The sequence below is a fragment of the Scomber scombrus genome, chromosome 18 (assembly GCF_963691925.1).
Source record: "Scomber scombrus chromosome 18, fScoSco1.1, whole genome shotgun sequence".
Classification (NCBI taxonomy): domain Eukaryota; kingdom Metazoa; phylum Chordata; class Actinopteri; order Scombriformes; family Scombridae; genus Scomber; species Scomber scombrus.
In genome coordinates, this window is record NC_084987.1 from 6207591 (window position 1) to 6227102 (window position 19512).

The 19512-nt window shown below is 38.3% G+C and overlaps 1 protein-coding gene across 1 annotated transcript in view; it reads right to left on the reverse strand.

Moving 5' to 3' along the window:
* Window positions 1-2637: 2637 nt before the first annotated feature.
* The window catches only part of setd1a (SET domain containing 1A, histone lysine methyltransferase), a 34402-nt gene continuing 17527 nt past the window's right edge, over window positions 2638-19512 (reverse strand). Inside the window, exons 17-20 of the mRNA XM_062438046.1 lie at window positions 7219-7329; window positions 6265-6384; window positions 5510-5647; window positions 2638-5401 (exon numbers count right to left, since the gene is read on the reverse strand). Of these exons, the coding sequence (XP_062294030.1) occupies window positions 5228-5401; window positions 5510-5647; window positions 6265-6384; window positions 7219-7329 (543 nt within the window). The 3' untranslated portion in view covers window positions 2638-5227. The remainder of the gene's footprint in view (window positions 5402-5509; window positions 5648-6264; window positions 6385-7218; window positions 7330-19512) is intronic.

Below are 19512 nucleotides of genomic sequence, written 5' to 3' on the forward strand. Positions count from 1 at the left end.
CTGTGAGAGTCTGCAGCGCACCTTCAACACTGAGGGAGAGTCTGCAAGAGTGCAGGATTAAGAGAGAAAGAGAGAGAGAGAGAGAGAGAGGGTTGGAGGAGGAGCCTAGAGCCTTTATTCCCTCCCCCTCCCATAAACCATAGACTGTATGTTTACAACTGTATTTGTATGCATGTAGTTTCACTTTTCCCCTTAACTTTAGCTAGGAAAAAAGTAAGGTAAAACTGGATTAAATCATGACGTCATCAAATTTAAATATTTTCAGATAAAGGGATAGTGCAAGCAGCTTATTTTTTAATTAATTTTTTACATTAGATAAAAACAAAATAATACATAGGAGATAAATTAACATATAAGATAAGGGTTATTCATTAGGGTTATATAATGTATGCATATTGCACATTTGTATAATTGCAGATTATTTACACAGAGATTTTTTATTGTATTTAGTACTTTATTTTATTTTTATTATTATTTATTTTAAATTACTTTCACCATTATGCAACTACTGTTGTGTCAATATTGAATTTCTCCCCAAGGGAATCAATAAATACACTTTACCTTAAGATAAGATAAGATAAGATAAGATAAAATAAGATAAGATAAGATAAGAGAAGAGAAGAGAAGATAAGATAAGATAAGACATGTAAATCCCAGGAACAGTAAAATAAAATATTATATACAGTAACTTTGGACTGCTGAAATTGATCAATTTAAATTTCAAGGGGGATCAATTAAGAATATCTTATCTTATTTTAAGGTAAGGCGTCTTTATTTATCCCCTTGGAGAGACATTTTAATTCAACTATTTGCCAAAAATGTACAAATAGTTGAATTAAAAAGCTAACGTTACCCTGACGAGTGATGTAACTCTGGAGCTGCTAAATGGAGAATGGAGTAAATTTAATTGAATTACTTCATTAGCTTCATATTATCTTGTGTCTTAAAACAAGTGAACACTAAACTCACTGCAGTCATTCCTCCAGTCATATCAATTGGATATCTGCCACATTTACAGTCTTTTTAGCATCAAATTCCCTCTTTGTGTTTCCTCTGTTGAGCTGTGGTGGAAGTATAGTAACAAAAAGACTTTGGCACTAAAAAGACTGTAATGTTGAGAGATATCTACTTGATTTGACCCATTTGGACGCCTGAAGCTTCATATTAGCTTCAAATTAACTTTTAAATACATTTTTTTTGCACAGAATGACGACTGAGGGTTTTGTGCTCCATCTCTTACATTGTAAGTACTTTATGAAAGGGTCGTCTTATGGTCAGTATGAACAGGAGGAAACTTACAAAACAAACAAAACTATTGATTTACTATCTTTTGGAGGAAGCCCAGAAGCAGCCCTCCCCCCACCCCCACCCTAACCCCCACACACTTGTCTCATTTATTTCATGTAAGTCTGCTTCTTGGCAAAAGAAAATGGGAACAATTGCCTCTGCAACCTCTGCAACCGTGGAGTTTAAGCACTGCGGTCGCGGTGACATGCACGCACACGCAGTAAAGCAACATCCTGCTATTTCCAGTTCCAGGCGGTCTACTTGTGACTAAGAGGAAAAAATCATAAATTACCTTTCAGCACAAGTAAGAACTTCCACTTCCACTTCATCTCGGGGTATAAAAAAAAAAGCCTCTTAATTACCAGAAGTGAGATTGACAATGTTATGTAATGATGACATACATATTTACAGTCAGTGTGTGTATAATGACTTTGTTTGTGATGCTGCCTCATCGTCTCAAGCTTCTCACGGTACAGGGCGTGTTGTTGGCTGCAGAAATGACACATCAGTTTGAACGTGAACATTAAAACAATAGGCGGTTAATGTTTTGTTGTTGTTGTTTTGTTGTTTTTTAAACTCAGGTCAACATCTCAGTGAGTTTTTTAGGCTGCTCCCCCTTTTCTTTTTCCTCTTGTCATCTCACGACTGATCTAGTTTACAGGTCAGATTGGAGCGTTTCCTCTTAGTGGGGTTTTTTTTTTCTGTCTCCCGTAACGGGAAATGTTGAAGTTGCAGGTGCTTCAGTTCAGACGTCACATCGAGGAGGAAATAGGAAGCAGAAGTAACTTCCTGTTGTCTCCACAGGTAGTTATTTATATATATATATATATATATATATATAATTCCTATTTTACATTTAGGAAAAACCTTTTAACCCTTAAATCCTCCTTGGGTCAAAATTCACACGGTCTAGGTTGACTATTTATAGAGTATAAGATATAAATGATCCCCAGCTATCATTGGACGAGGTGTGGTGCACCCTTCATTGATTATTTAAGCCCTGGGACCTGAGTGCAAATTTAATGCTGTTAATGGGGCGACTGTGGCTCTGGTGGCAGAGCGGTCATCCAACATTGGAAGATTAACCCCAAGTTGCTTCGGTTGCTGTGCCAACGGTGTGTGAATATGTATGAATGGTATATATATATATATAAGTACATTCCAGTTACCATTCATGTGAAAGCTTGTTTCTTGAATGACAATAAACGAACCCTGAACCCCGGACAGGTCCCTGGTCCATCACAGGTCTCACACCTATGGTTTTCAAACACCTGTGACAAAGGTATGTAATGGAGGTATTATCAGCCAATATATATATATCGATATCAGAATATGTTTTACTCCCCAATATTGGTATCGGCATCAGTCCCGAAAATCCAGTATCGTTCGGGCCCTTTGAAGAACCACATGAGTGAATTTATTTAAAAAATATTTTAATGCACCATTAATAAAGGGTCCAACGCATTAATACAAGAGAAATATTGCAAATAATATTAAAATAATCATCAAATTAAAAGGAAAAAAAAAACAATAAAAAATAAATGAATGGAAGGTATGTACATGTTTCCTCCTCACGGAGAGAGGAAAAGGAACGACATATTTACAGCTTGGAATCAGTGTGTTTCTACGAGAAACAAACACCTCTACAATATTTACATGTACTTCTTTGACTTTTTTTTCTTTTCATTCCTTTCATATTTTTTTATCCTGTATTAAAGAAGGTTGGTTTTGTACTGAAAGGCTTTTTCATTGCAACAAGAAATATCTTACACATTTTTCCTGTTAAGGAGGGAACAAAAAACAAAAAAAAAATTAAAAACAAATAAAAAGTTTTCTGGTGAAAGAAAAGTTTGAAAATGAAAATTACAACTTTGGACGGCCATGGCCATATGAAAAAAAAATAAAAAAACAAGAGACACGACACAAAAGGGGGCCAGACACACTCCCCCACCCCGCCCCTGTTTGCGGCGGTGGCGTGTCACAAATCCTACTCAGGCTCATCTATGTAAGCAGACACACACACACACACACACACACACACACACACACACACACACACACACACACACACACACACACACACACACACACACACACACACACACACACACACACACACACACACACACACACACACACACACACACACACACACACACACACACACACACACACACAGTTTATACCTTCCACCCATCTACACTGCAAAAACAGATCGTAAGTAGGACATTTTGTTTGCCCTTTAAAGATATACATTTGTCAGGGAGGGATGTTTCATTTAGGGGCAAACAACTCCTAAATACTTTCAAATAAAATACATACTAATGCATTCTGGAAAGGCCCATAAAAAAAAATAAAAAAAAAGGTGGAGGGGACTAAACTAAGCCTTAAAAAAAAAAAAAAGAGCTGATCTAAATAAAATAAATGTGCCTTTTTAAAAACATTTAAAGAGTTAAACACCGACCACACACACACACACATCTTTTTTTTCTTTTCCGAGGAGCTGCAGGAGTTTGGCGGGAATCTTTGTTGATGTTTCCGATTACTGCTGAAGCTGGGAATCTGACATATGCTGGTTGGACAATAAAACAAAATAAAAACACGAGGATACCAAGGAAGGAAGGAAAGACTTAGCACAGACAGGAAAAACTAAACAAAAAGAGATTCTACCGAACACTCAACAGGTTTCCATCTCACTAGACCTTTTTTTCTTCTTAACGTTAACAAGGGGAGAAACTAAAACAAACTAAACATCAAAAAAGAACGAAAACAGGCTATTTTTCTGTTGTGCTGATCCTGCAGGAGGCGGGGGGGGGAAGAAAAAAAGCTACAAACAAAATGACATATTTTCGCTGTGGGTTTTTTAAAAACAATGGCTTTCTTTGGGGACAGGGTGGCGGCAAACCAAATCAAACCAAACCAGGAGAGTAAACGCACAATGGAAAGACGGGAAATGAACTTTTATGGTTTTTTCATAGGGCTGGTGAATCACAAACCACTGACGGACAGTACAGTGGGGTGGGAAAGGAAGGTGGAAGGGCGAGGTTACACTTGAGGCTCATTTCACTGTAAGATACTTACAGCTAAAATGCAACTAAATAACAATACCATTAATAATAATATAATAATAACAGCAATAGTAATATTATTATATAATACTATGAAGTGGAGGAGGGGGAGAAAAAAAAGAAAAAAAAAAGAAACTAAAATAAAAAGCTCCAAAAATAATCTTCACACTTGGAAATCTTGCATAACTGAAGACCAAATTGATTGAAGTTTTTTCTTTCCTTTTTCCTTTCTTTTCTTTTCTTTTCTTTTTTTTTTAAACGTCTTAAAACTGCGCCGTTTAACGAGCGCTTTTTAAAAACCCTGAATTTGTCTCATTTAAATTCCTGTGCGTCTGTGTGCGGATCTGGGTGGGGGGGTAAGTTGGGAGGAAAGGAGGAAAGGAGGAAAGGAAAGAAGGAAGGAGGGAGGGATTTTGACACTGGAAGAGCGATCCAGGCTGAAGATCGGACATAAAACACCAACGTGTGTTCCTTTCTGTTGTAATTGATTTCCTTCAAAGCGGATATTGGCGTGGAAATAAAGACCTTTCATGCCTTGGCTGCATATTCCCCCCCTGCCCCCCAATTGAGTCATGAAACAATACTGCCACAGGAGAGCTTAATGCTGAAGCAGAGCCCCCCCCCTCATTTATAATACTCACATGCCAGGTTAAACAAAACCCCCCTCAAGCACTGGCCTGTCAAACTGCCAGGTGAATGAAAAGTGTGCGCGAAAAAGTGCAAGTGTGTGCGTCTCTTGTTTCCTGGGTACTGTGAGGACGGCTGTGAGGCCATCTGGAGGAGCGGCAGGTGTTCGGGGGGGGAAAAAGGTGGCTTTTGTTTTTTGAGGAGAGTTGAGGGAGGGGAGAGAGAGAGAGAGGGTGTGTGTCCCGCTAGTTGAGTGTCCCGCGGCAGTTCTCTGTTCCACACAGGCACGGGATTTTGTTCTCCTCCAGCGGGAACTTGTAGTCGTAAGTGATTTCCTCGTTGAGGGCGATGGCCTGCTTCGAGTAGATCACGATCTTTTTCTGCGACTCTATGGTGATGACCTTTGCGTAGCAGTTTGGCTGGAAAAGAGAGGAGGGCAACGAGAGAGCGATGAGTACCACAAACTAGCAAACACATATCTCGTCATTTTTTTAATATTAAAGATTAGTTTGATGGTTCGGACTCACAGTGCAGCAGTGGTTGATGAATCGTGCCAGGTTGCCACACTTGGTGGCGTCTATAATCGTGTCGTGGTCCACTCTGAACAAGTAGCTGCTCCCGATGCCCTGCTGAGCGTACCGCTTCTCCCGATTGTCGGCCACCATCTGCACACACACACACACACGTTCGCTCGTTAATGTCACGTGAACGATTCAATTCAATTTCTATTTTATTTATACAGCGCCAAATTACAGCACAAGTTATGTCTAAGTATTAGTTTGCATGCATGTCTGCTTATTACCCCAAATGTCCAGTTAATTCCCATAATACCCATGGAAAATTTCCAGAAATGTATCGGGAATGTTCTTTGTAGCCCTGATTGTGATATTTTATAGATATCGTCTTAGATTTTGAATATCGTGAAATCATGATATGGAATAAGTGTCTTTTTGGTCAAAAACATACACTGATATTTGATTCTGTGCGTATCGCCCGGCTCTAGTCTAGACTGTACTCTTTAATTTAATTTAAAGAGACTCAACGTTCCTGCATGAGCAGCACTTGGTAACATCAGCAAGGAAAAACCATTAAAACAATACATGTATCAGAAATGGTGCGTGGCTAAGATCCTTTACTGTCAGTGTCTTATATTAATGCACCAACACTGACTCTTCATGGATTATAAACGCTCCCTAATGTCATAGATCATCAGAGGATAAAATGCTGACTGAAACCATTAAGAGTCCACACACACAGCACATTCACAGACTGGGAGCCGTACCTGTCTGATGTTTTGACCCACGTACTCGATGACCATCTCATCAGCAGCGATGGCCTCCAAGGCGAACAGGCCCCACTCGTGGATCCTGCTGCGTCCGAATCGAAGTCTCTTCTTGCGGAACTGCGTGAGGTAAAAAAATGATATAAATCATACAGGCTATTTTTCCTAAAACTCAAGCTACTCCACAGGTTGGATCTTTATCTTAAAACAGGAAAAGCTTTGGTACTCATAACTATAAACAGATGAATAGAAATACATACTCAAAAAAAGTGAAGTCTGATAGTTGAGTTGATATTATTGGTTCATTAAAACGGCAACAACACATATTTTGTAACAGTTCCAGTGAAAAATGACAATCATCACTTCCCTTCAGGGCGTTGTCGAGATAGCCTTTCTTGTTTTTCATGTTTAGCCTAGCTCAGACTGTTCAAAGCTACTAAACCAAGACTCCCAAGTGTTTATTAAAGTTTGTGACTCATTTTGAGGACAGGACTCCTGATGTGAAACATGCAGCCACCAACACCGCTTAAAGATGTCATAAAATATTTTTAACGCGTCAGCAAAATGCTAAAACCAAAACCATCTTGTTTACTGTGTCTCCAAATGGAAAACACACATATGCCCCATTTAATTAAAAGAGTTGGAGCTGAGTAGCAGATTGCCACCATGTTGTAAACGGATGAGGAATGTTACTATTTTTAATTAATATTATTACACAGAGGGGATGTTATAAAGGTGGATGACTTCCTTTTGGTTGCTCTCATTTGGAGCTGGTGGGGAAATTAATGTTTAGTAAGGTTTAATCTGGTGATACAGAAGCTGAGAAGAGAGAAGTGAAAGCCCCGTTACAACATAATTACACAGTTTATGAGTCTTATTGTGGACAATACGTGCTGCAGGCTGTGCAGACTACCATGGTTGTACGTGCGGTACCATGGAAGTGACCGGCTGTACCTTAAGCTGGTTGAGTTTGAGCAGATCAGAGTCCATAACGGCCGGGGTGCCGATGACGGTGAGGAGGCGGCGCTGCTCCGAACGTCTCTCTGATAGCACCCGGTTGGTTCCCTGCAGAGGAAATGAACAAGCAAAGAGGTTTACAAAAAAAAACAAAGGTCACTGACACGGTATCATGTTATCATTTGGCCTTGAGCTGGAGGAGACCCAAGCGAGAGAGAGAGAGAGAGAAGGGGGGGAGAGAGAGAGGGGGGGGGGTGGGGGAGAGAGAGAGGAGGGAGGAGAGAGAGAGAGAGATAGAGAGAAAGAGAGAGAAAGAGAGAGAGAGAGAGAGAGAGAGAGAGACAGAGAGAGAGAGAGAGAGAGAGAGGAGAGGAGAGAGAGAGAGAGAGACAGAGAGGGAGAGACAGAGGAGAGAGAGAGAGAGAGAGAGAGAGAGAGAGAGAGAGAGAGAGAGAAGAGAGAGAGAGAGAGAGAAGAGAGAGAGGAGAGAGAGAGAGAGAGAGGAGAGAGAGAGAGAGAGAGAGAGAGAGAGAGAGAGAGAGAGAGAGAGAGAGAGCACTTTGACCTGAATGTGAAACAGCCACGTTAAGTGTGGGTGAGTTTCTTTTTAAAACTGCAGACTTATGCGTCAGATAAGGATTTAGGTGAATGTTGAGAGCGAGGACGGAAACAAGCATTCCTATTTTGTTCCAACAGCGTTTACGTCAAAACTACTTCACAAGCAAACAAACAGTCTACTATATGACAGGACATGAATAATTCTGTAGATATTTTTAGACCTGAGTCAGTCCAGCTGAATCAGACTCTGTTTCCCTTTTGATGTGATTAATTGGGAGAACATTTGAACTCAGGTGCACCCGAACCCAGACCCTTCAGAGGAGGAGGTGGTCACAATCTGGCCTCAAATGAACTCTGGAGCGGTGAGTTCATGGTGGGAACATGAAACTACTAGACGTGCTCTACCAGATTCTCATTTCTCATTATACACTTTCCTACATAAGCAGAAAATGAAATATGTGTTTCCCTTTAAAAGACAACGACATAAAAAAATTCTATCTAATCTAAAATGTATGACTGACTGACTGGGCCTGGATAAAACTTTAATCCAGGCTATTTTATAGTCATGTAGTCATAATTAAAGAATATAAAGAGCATTGTTCATGTCTGGTTTGTCGTCTTATACACCGTTTTTTTACGATATAAAATCATGTAGTCATAAAAAAAGGATATAAAGGGTGACAGTGCCTGTTATCTGTAAAGTGCATTAATAAAGAGCATTGTTCATGTCTGGTTTGTGTGCTGGGATACCGATGAGTAAATTTAAACAGTTGCCAATGACGACGACCTGATGAATGAATGGAGGGCGGACCCTCCTGCTTCAGACACAATAAACCAACCATCAGACTGAATCCTCTCTTGTGGATTAAAACAGGAAACCAAACTCATCCACTGATTCAGACTAGAGTAAACAAACTAAAATTTAAAAAAAGAAAGAAAGAAAAACCTCTAAGAATACTACAGCTTCCGTTTCTCACACAATAATATCATTAATTCTTATGACTCATGTTTAATTTAACGCCAAAAACACTTAAAATGAAACATAAGCTGAAGCCAATGGTGCTTAAAAAAGGATGAAGGACTTGAATGCACCAGTAGTTATTCATTTATAAACATATTTTTATACTCCAAAACTTTCTTAATTTACTTTTATTTGAAACGCCATCAAACACACACATATTACACCTGAAATAGTGTGTCTGTTTAATGGTTAATGGTCCAGTAATGAGTTGGTTAACTGAACTGGACCGGTATATTAACTCAGACTGGGTTCGGATTAGGCTGAATTTCAATTAAGCCTTTTAAAAGAATACAATAACTTTAAATATTTGATAAAGCTTGTAGCTGTATGCTCGCTCGTGTCCGAAAACTGTTCATCAGAGCTGTCACTGTGTGCAAATATTACGCCCAAGCTCACTGTCCTTGTCTCCGTGTCGGTCCCAGAGTCAAACAAAGCATCCTCTCTTCCATCCAGAGGAAAAACCACAAAGTTATTGAATCTTTTATTCTTCAGATCTGTGCTCATACTGTCTGTCGCAGCCACAGCTCAATAAAAGCTGCTCATTTGCATATCGCACTTCAACATCTGCTGCTCTCAGTCGGGTGAGTTTGGTCTGTAAATACATCACAGCAACTAGTGTCTGAAATACTTCTGATCATCACACTGAATCAGCACCTGCCTTCGAACCCGCCTGGTTTTGTTTTTTTATTTTTCTGTACAACATAAAACAGTAATGGGTCTATTTTCATTAGCTGCAGGGTCTTTTACATACTTATAATTATATCCAGATTACCTCTTAGCAGCAAGTGGAGGTGTGTGCCACATAATTGGAAATGTATGCTGTACGTTCATACCCGACTATTCTGATAATATGACGCACGTGGTCGCCTATATGAATAATCTCCTCGTGAGACAAAAGTCTAAAGACTCTCAATCTTCTGATGACTTCAACCTCTGGTCGTGGCTTTCTAGCTGGAGCTGGAAATCATGGCTTATAAAATTAGGAATGCTCCTTCTTTCTCTGTTTCTGATGTTGGCATTTTGCTCGTGTTGCACCATTCCCGTTCTAAAGCAATGCATCACTTCCATGATATCGACTCAATTTGTACAATACACTCAATTGTATCAGCGAGACTCCCTCAACAGCAAGAGACTTTCAGACCCGGACAGCTCTGATTCTGAGCCAGACGATGACACAGCCGGTTAAAACGTTGAAAAGTTCATTTCCCTAGTTTTTGAGTTTATTTCTCTAGTTTTTGAGTTTATTTCCCTAGTTTTTTAGTTTATTTCCCTAATTTTTGAGTTTATTTTCCTAGTTTTTGAGTTTATTTTCCTAGTTTTTGAGTTTATTTCCTTAGTTTTTGAGTTTATTTTCCTAGTTTTTGAGGTTATTTCCTTAGTTTTTGAGTTTATTTTCCTAGTTTTTGAGTTTATTTCTCTAGTTTTTGAGTTTTTTCTCTAGTTTTTGAGTTTTTTCTCTAGTTTTTGAGTTTATTTCCATAGTTTTTTAGTTTATTTGTCTAGTTTTTGAGTTTATTTTCCTAGTTTTTGAGTTTATTTCTCTAGTTTTTGAGTTTATTTCTCTAGGAAAACTTTGATGATACAAAAACAACGCAACAGCTTTCTAAGACATTTTAATGATGATGTATCTTAAACTGCAAAACAGATTGATGCATTTGATGTCTTTAATGTTTGACTATTGTATATTGATTGTATTTGTTCATTAAATGAACAAGGGAGAAATAATATTCATTATATCCATATGCATTTCAGTATTGTGTTAACCTGTGTTAGGCCTTGTTAGCATGTCCTTGTGTATCCTTCTCATAGTGTGTGTGAATGTGCTGTTGACTGGGCTCCCACTAAGGCTGATAAGACACCACCTGTGAGGCCTTGTTATATCTTAGGGGAATGGGCTGATGTGTGGGATGAGCCTGAAAGAGATGATAACTTTGCTTCCGTTTCTTTATACAGGCGGTTCTGTTCTCTGTACAATACCTTACGTGTGCTGTGTGCTGAACTCATCCTGTACAAGATATTAAAATACTAGTTTGTGATTTCAAATCGTTTACTGGACTCATGATTTTCTCTCTCATCCTTAATTAAGGAAATCTCCATAACAATAAGACACACCCCACTTTTTAATTTGTAATTTTTAAGGCGTTAAAGGTGCTTTTTATACACCGTTTTTTTTTACGATATATAGTCGTATAGTCATAATAAAAGGATATAAAGTGTGACAGTGCCTGTTATCTGTAACGAGTGCTCATAAAGTACATTGTTCATGTCTGGTTTGTATGCTGGGATACAGATGAGTACATTTAAATAGTTGCTAATGACGACCTGATGAATGAATCGAGGGCGAACCCTCCTGCTTCAGACACAATAAACCAACCATCAGACTGAATCCTCTCTTGTGGACTAAAACAGGAAACCAAACTCATCCACTGATTCAGACTAGAGTAAACAAACTAAAAAGGTTAAAAAAAGAAAGAAAGAAAGAAAAAAAACCCTCTAAGAATACTTCAGCTTCCGTTTCTCACACAATAATATCATTAATTCTTATGACTCATGTTTAATTTAACGCCAAAAATAAAACAGAAGCTGAAGCCAACGGTGCTTAAAAAAGGATATACGACTAGAAAAGTTCCTCACTTCGTCCCTTTCTCCAACATTGAATAGTTATTATTTTGTTATTTATCTACAGTTTGCTGTCATTTCTATATTTCCTTATGTTTCACTGCCTATTTATATATTTCATTTTGTTCAAATTAACCAAAAAACTGCAGCACAACTTCAAGATAAACGTCCAATCAGCTATAAATTATGAACAGCCGCCAAATGTATTAGGTAAAGTTTCGGGAAGCGATTTAAAACATGATGATACTGATCTGACTGCTACTGTTAAACGTGCTGTTTCATGTTAAATGATCACATCGGTGACTGGTACTACGCAGCCTGTTACTGATACGGCTCATACCTGACAAATCCTTAATAAACACCCTTATCTTCTGGGGTTTGTTCTTTCTTGATACCAGTAATAGAAGTACACATTTAAATAGTAGTTGGGCTTGGTTGTAGCTGGTAGGATGGTCACAGAGTCATAGTAACGGTGGTAAAAAGCAACCAAAAGATGACTCAGATTAACTGAGCAGCAGCAGACGCACAATAAACACTGGTTGCTTTTTTTTTCTTTTTTTTTCTTTTCTACTGCTTCATGTGTGTTCAGTTTCTTTAATAGCTGAGTGAGTGTTATCTGATCCTCACTTAACAACTCTATAATTAAGAAGACACCACTGATCCTTTGCAGTTGCACCACCAGGTAAGACCAAAAAAAACAAAACACCACCTTGAGGTTTACCTGGAACGGCGCCGACACCTTAAAAAAGTTTCCCCCGCGGCTTTGATGGAGACACAAAGCTTGCTGTGTGTCTGGTGCGGTGCCTGGTCACATCTCGGAGGGGGGGGGGGGGGGGGGGGTGCTGAGTTGATCATACTGGTTAGGAAGGAATGGTTGTGTGGTGTGTGTGTGTGTGTGTGCGTGCGTGTGTGGTGGAAATAAGGGAACTTTCTCCATGGTGATATTCAGAAAGAAAGAGAAAATAGCCATGATGGAAAACACATTAAAAGGGAACTCCATGATTTGCATGGCAACACAACAACCCATACATATCAGCAGCTTGTTTTTTCCCGCCCCCCTGTATCCAAGTGTTCAATCTTTCCTTATTGACAACACTCTGGGAATAATAAAGCGCTTTTTCCACACGGAAAATCATGGCGATGACTGTTGAAGATGCTTTAGAAAGTTCCTATGAAAAGTGCCCCCCCCTCCCTTTCCTCCAATGTGAGTGTAACTGATCTGCATCCAACATAACAATCTTTTACCCCATCTGTGTGAATTATGGTGGTGGCCATCATGGTTTGGGCTTGCTTCATAGCCTCTGGACCAGGAAATATTACGATCATTGACAGAGCAACATGTTTTGAGTTGTGCCAACATATTCGACCCCGAAGGGTGGAAAGATACATCGACCCAGTAGCAACGATGCAATAATGACAACATCGATTGTCATCTTCAAGACACACCTTGGAACACTCACACACCTCCAAACAAAATGCAACGCCATGGCAACGACCATGAGTGATCATGAGCAGCTTTTTTTCCAACAAAAGCTAAACCTCAACTTTTTTTTTCTTATGTTAAGCGACTAGATTAAGCTGCAATTCCAAGTTAATCGTGTATTTTTATTGTCATTTTAAAGTAAAAAAGCTCAAAATGTGAATAACACTACTTGTCTGATCTGGTTGTGAATAACTGTTGATGTATTTTTGTTTTTTTGTGTGTTTTCTTTTCTTTTGTTTTTATTTACTTTATTTTATTTATTAATTATTTTGTTTTGCTCTCGTAGGTGCCGTCTTTTCCGTTTGTTTCCTTTTTCCGACTTTTTTGTTTGTTACATTCTTGTTTTATACTTTATTGTTGTATTATTTGTTCTTGGAAAAAACCCCCAAAATAAAACGTTTCAGTAAGTCGGTCATCTAATGCTTCAGACAGACTATAAACTCAGCCTGAAATGCTGCTGCTCATCTTTTGAGCGAAGTCAGGCGGATTGTCTCTGGGTTTTTTTTCCTCTGCAGTTTTGAAAGAGAAGCAAAAAACCTCCTTTAATGTATAAATATAGTAACTTAACATTCTTTTGGTTTTTCTTTTATAGGATGTGGTGCAGTATGGTGATGTAGTCGTTAGCAAGAGGGTTTTGGGTTTGTCCTAAATTCAGCCTGAAATGTGCGGCTGCTGCTGGCAGGTTGTCTCTTTTTTTTTTTTTTTTTTTACCTCCGCAGTTTTGAAAGAGAAGCAAAAATCCTGCTTTAATGTGAATGTGGAGGTGGGCTCGGTTTTGGCAGTCAGCTGTAGGAGACAGAGAGAGGTCGGATAGAGCTGGCTCAGCAGCAGCAGCAGCGCCAGGTGAGCTGATTAATGAACCTCTCTTTGTTTCTGCAGAAGTGGCTGAACTGGACCAAGGTTGCACAAAGACAGTTGAAGTGCAGCACAGCTGGAGAGAAGAGCCCAACGTTTAAGTTTGTGTCGCCCATGGAGAGGGGTCTGGACACCAGGCAGCTGCAACACGGGAGCTCAACGTCGGTATAGCGTGCGAATAAAAAAGATTTAAACGACACCTGTCTGTCTGTGGCTCTGCTGGAGGAAACAGTCCGTGCCAGCGACTCTACTACAGTATAAATATAGTAACTTAATGTTCTTTCGATGTTCTTTCATGGGATGTGAAAGTTTTAAAGCTCAATATATTAAAGAAACGGTACTTTATAGTGAAAAGGAAGTATATTTTTATTTACTTAAAGAAAGAATAGATTATGATTTGATATGAATGGAAGTGATTGTGTTAAATCAGCTGTTATATCGCCTCATATCGATCGCCGGCTCCTGAATCGAATCGTATCGTATCGTGAAAGACTTTGTGATATCGGCAAACATCAAATCGATATTGTATCATGAAGAAACTTGTGATTTACACTCCTATATTCTACAGGAAAATGTTGTGAACTGAAGCTCAACAGAAAGTGGGTCATGAAATAAAGACGAGTTGCTCTGCTGAAGAATAGTTTAGAGCAAAAACCCTCCTAGTTTGTGTCTCCATACCTGAAACAGTCAGTTAATCCCATTAAGACCACAAACATCCTTTATCTGAGACCTCTAAGGGATAACGGGTTTAATTTCCTCTGAGCTGACATCCAGGACTTATAAACAGCTGGAACATTTGGTTAAGGTTATTGCTGTGACGGGGACTGGGGGGGGGGGGGGGGGGGGGGGAGTTACCGAAAGCAAGGATTCACAATCACTTTTCGCCTCACACAAATATGTCAGATTGCAAAATTTTCTTCAATAAATTAATAAAACTTTATTGTTTCTATTTCATTTGTTTAATTTCATTCCTTTTTCCATAATCTAGTTTTTGGACTTTTGTAAACATCTGATTTTAGGTCATATTAATGCAGAAATAGAGAAAATTCACAAAAAAAAGGGTTGATAAACTTTCAAGCAGCACTGTATAAACCTACGGATTAACTTTAAAAGTCTCGTTAGAAACAAAACTTTTAAAAAGAAACCTTCTTATTTTGGGCCAAACTGCACATGTCCATAATAATATTTATACTTATGTCTTATAACCTCAATATTTATAACTATCACTGTTGATTTGCTCTGCTCTGAGTTTTATCTCCTTACTTTATATGCTTTAACTGATATTTGTTTTATTTATTTCTCTTTTTGTTTGTTATATTTTATTTTGTGTGTATTATTTGTTCTCTTGTTTCTCCGACTATTTATTATCTTGTAGCTTTTATTTAATTTTCTGTTTAATATTTAATTGAAGTATATATATATATACTTGTCTTGAGCGCACCTGAATGTCGTTGTATGTTCTGTACAATGACAATAAAGTTATCTTTATCTTTATATCTATAAAACTGCCCTCGAAAATGAGATGGTACATTTCAAGTTGTAACTCCTAATACAGAAATGTAAATAACAGGGATTTATTATTATATAATTTAAGGTTTTATTTAAACATTGAATATCTTGATTGTAGTTTTTATTCTATATAATTTATTCTATATAATTGTCATTTAACGGACGCCCTAAAAAACAAGATAGTACACTTTGACGGTTACTCCTACTACAGAAATTTGAATAACGTTTTTTTTTTAAGACAACCAAGCTGGCATCTAACGTGTCTGAAGTCACATTTGCAGGAATGTGTGTAGCTGCTAACTGATGTTATCGCTTTATGTTTGTTTGGGGGATCGTTCAACGAGCTAAGCTGCAGAACATGTTGCTAAATTATCATCAAGTTTAAATTCACTACCATGTCTAAAGGAAGAAGACACCATGTTTAACAATTGAAGGCTTAATTTAAAACACTGGACATCTTGAATGTTTTTATTTAAGATCATGGGCCAGATGTTTCTTGCGTTAATGTTTTACAGAATAAATGGGATGTTATATAAAAGTTATATTTGTCTCCTTTTCTGTTTTTCCCTCCGTTACTGATCTCATAAATGATCCTTGACTGAAAACATTGATACAATCTGAACCGCCAGTCTTGTGATCCGTTAAACCTCTAAGATGTGACCCAATCCTAAAGTTACACAAGAGGAAAAGAAAATCTAAATGACAAAATCACGAAACAAAAATGATGAAAATGACTTAATCTGGGCCGCGGCTGAGAGACAGAAGAATGTGAGCATGTGTGTGTGAAAGCTCAAAATTATGGCCGAGTTAATCAGTGCTTGTATGAATGTGTGTTGTTTGTTTGTGAAATGTAGTTGGAGGGAGGGGAAGGTATGTAACTTGTGGACAACATACTGTGGCTGTCGCTGACCGCCTCCACAAATTGAGAAATCAAACGTTTATATAGTCTTGTTTTCTAGCTGTGGGACACTTTAAAAAAAAACTTGTGAACAAATGTTTGCTTGGCTACAGCTGCTCACTAGCAGAAGTAAGCAAGTGTTGCAAGAATGCTTTTAACATACAGTGTGTCAGCCATCAGAAGTCTTAATTGTCTAAACTTGCAATAATATTAGCACAAGACAGCGTATACGGATCCGGTTTTGCTAGTAATTTGCGTCTAAATTGTTCAATTATCTACTTGAAAACCCTTTAAAATGAAACCTCCTTCTTCCTCATTACAAAAACCTATAAAATTGTGACATTTAATTCGTTATTATGCAAATATTTCTCGTGTCAAAAGTTTAACCGCTGACACAAGATGTCTCTTACTTCTGCGTTAAGTGCTCTGAAAAGCTTCACGTTTCCACATCACACTTGTGCAAGTGGCACGTTCAAAGGTCAAGTTCACCGCTTCACCTGATATGTAAGGTGAGCTCAGTGAAACCTTCCACTTTTAAATAATGAGAACAAACTCGGCAAATGCACCGTTCTGCACAGAGAAGCTCAAACATCCGACTGAAGGAACACGAAGAAAAAAAGACTTAGTTTTTGAGCGGAAGGAGACTTTAAGAGAGAACTACAAAACCGTTTATGACTGAACTAGCAGATAAATATTTATAGGTCAATAACATTATTTTGTGTCCATGTGGTTTAGTCAAACTTAAAGGGGTTCAAATGTGAAAATAAACATATGAATAACTACTCAAATTTCTGCTTTTAATCCATTTTAAGAGAATATATTAGAGGATTATGGCAAAAATGTCTAAGTGGTGTAACCATAAAAACTTTGTACAAAATAATTCAACTTGCTTAAAAACATTAAATTCTCAATAAAAAACCATATCAACTAGTTTGGCATGATCTTACATTATAAGTTGTTTATATTAAATAAAGGTAATGGAATACAATTGTTCTAAATATTACATTTAATCTGGGGAATCATGGAGATCAGGAACCATTTCAAGTAATTATTTGTACCAGTCCACTTGAATACACTGTAGGTGGATAAAATATGTAATATTTATCATTCTTTTGGGGTTACACCATTTGACATTTTGGTAAAAAAATGGTGCAAATGTCATTTCAAATGACATAAAAACAACAAAAATACAAAATGTGCAGTTAAACAAAGCTGATGCTGCTTTTAAAACTGACCCAAATATAACCTTCAGTATCTTTAAACTGTCTTAAAAACATTCTTCATGTGTTGCACAGTGGTCCATCCTCCACTGTAGGTCATCTAAATTGACCGCTGATGACGTGCTCTACCTCCAGAGCTGCAGCCGCCCCTTATTTCAAACGTCTAACAATGAAAGCAGAAAAAAGCCTGCACACTTCCTCAGACTAAAACTTGACAGTATAGTTTCCACCTTAAATAGAACAAGGCCCAGCTTACCCGGCAGTCACATGATGTGTCAATCCCATTTCTATATTTACAGGTGTACATATAAGTGTGAAGAAGAAAACACAACCCAAATATTAGCGTATAATATAAATCAAAAGAAACCCGTATATGTCATTGAGAAGAATGAAATGTAAAAATGTCTACTGATAATGAAGTTTGCTGTAAATCTTATTGTGTCAAACTTCATAATACAAAACAGTTAAGTTATCAGCCTTTGTGTTGCTCAGCTATTTGGAAAAACCACATCACTGTTGCACAATATCCCTCAACCTCAACTCTATGCTCTGGAAATCATCCTTCACCATCCTGACTGCCAAAATTGCTGAATAGCAGTGGGCCAAGCACACTTACTGCTACTGCCAATTAAATTCCCAAGGCATGTTATCAAGCTTTATATTACAACGTGTCTGAAATAATGATATTATACCAAGCAAGGACCCCCTGAAAGTTTGTTTTGCAGAGCCAGTGGAGGTTTGGGCATCATACTTTATTTCTACAACACTGTCATCTGGAACCACGTTGGGATTCTTCGTGAACTTTGCCTCAACTTTCCACACAATTACACCTTTACTTTCACCTTTGAAGTCTTGATGTAAACCAAATTCAACGGACGTAAGCTTGTTTACGCTACTGCGCACGACTGTCAAGAGGTTCACTGCTAGGCTGCGTTTTATCCTGTCCTGTAAACTTTTTATTTTTTTACCAGAAACTGCAGGAACAGACACACCGTCCCCCTTCTGACCCACCAGGATTAATGTTAAACACATTGACTGAGTGAGCTGGCTCCTCCACGTTCCACATCATCCTTTAAAGTCTGACTCCTCTGCAGACGAGCTGAACAATACTACTCGTCATAACCTGTAACAAACAACCTCGGCCATTCTGAGTAAACCCACGAATGTCAAAAACAGACTTTCGAAATGTTCTTCAACGTGATGTTGACGAAATGAAAAAGGCAGAAGTCTTCTGCGAGGGCAGAGCAGCATTCAGACTTCCTAGAATTTTGTTATCTTATAGTTAATCTGGCAGCATTTGCAAGCATGTTTTGATTTAATGTCTAAATAATTACCTTTGCAAGATGAATGTGAAGTATGTTTTGAATACTTTCTACACCCAGAGGAGAAGAAGGTTATTAGCACAACGGAGCAGCAAACTCCAGTGGTAACTAAAAAGACCAGCTGACAAACACAACTGCAGCATTAAAACAACTTAAATCAACTCTGAGGTGAAGAAAATAACTCGGTGCTGAGTCTGTTTCATCTCAACAAGAGATAACGATGCAGCAGAGAGGCGGCTCTCCACTGCTGGAGACATTAGACTGTAATTACTGCAGTAGCAGCACAACTAAACGACCCAATTTAGTTAACTTTAGGTAGTTTATTTGATCATTTTCTTTGTTTTTTGTGCTTCTATTGTGGGTCAGTTATTCGTGTTTACTACTGAAATACGATCGGGAGTCTGCATGGGTTGTTTTATTTTGAAAAGTAACCGGATGCTCTATGCTGTTTCTGTGTCTGACTTCCTGTTTGGCTTGATCTGCTCAGAGGAACTCGACGTGGCTTAGAAGCATCTGTTGAAAATAGACTCGGTGCATATTTATAGTGCAGTGGAGCGGGGAGCTGCTTCTGGGACTCTTTTGAAACGTGCCACGGCGCCCAGTGGGATCACAATCATTGATTAGAGTGGCAGATCCATGCACGGTGGAATCAAGGACAGACCAGTCTACCTACCCCTCAGTTCGTTACTCTCATGCAGGCAGGAGACTCTAAGATGCTCTCAAATTAATCAATATACTATTTAATGCAGTTAACTTCAACTTAATTTAAAATTAAAAGGTTGCGGACCATTTATTGTGATTGCCAC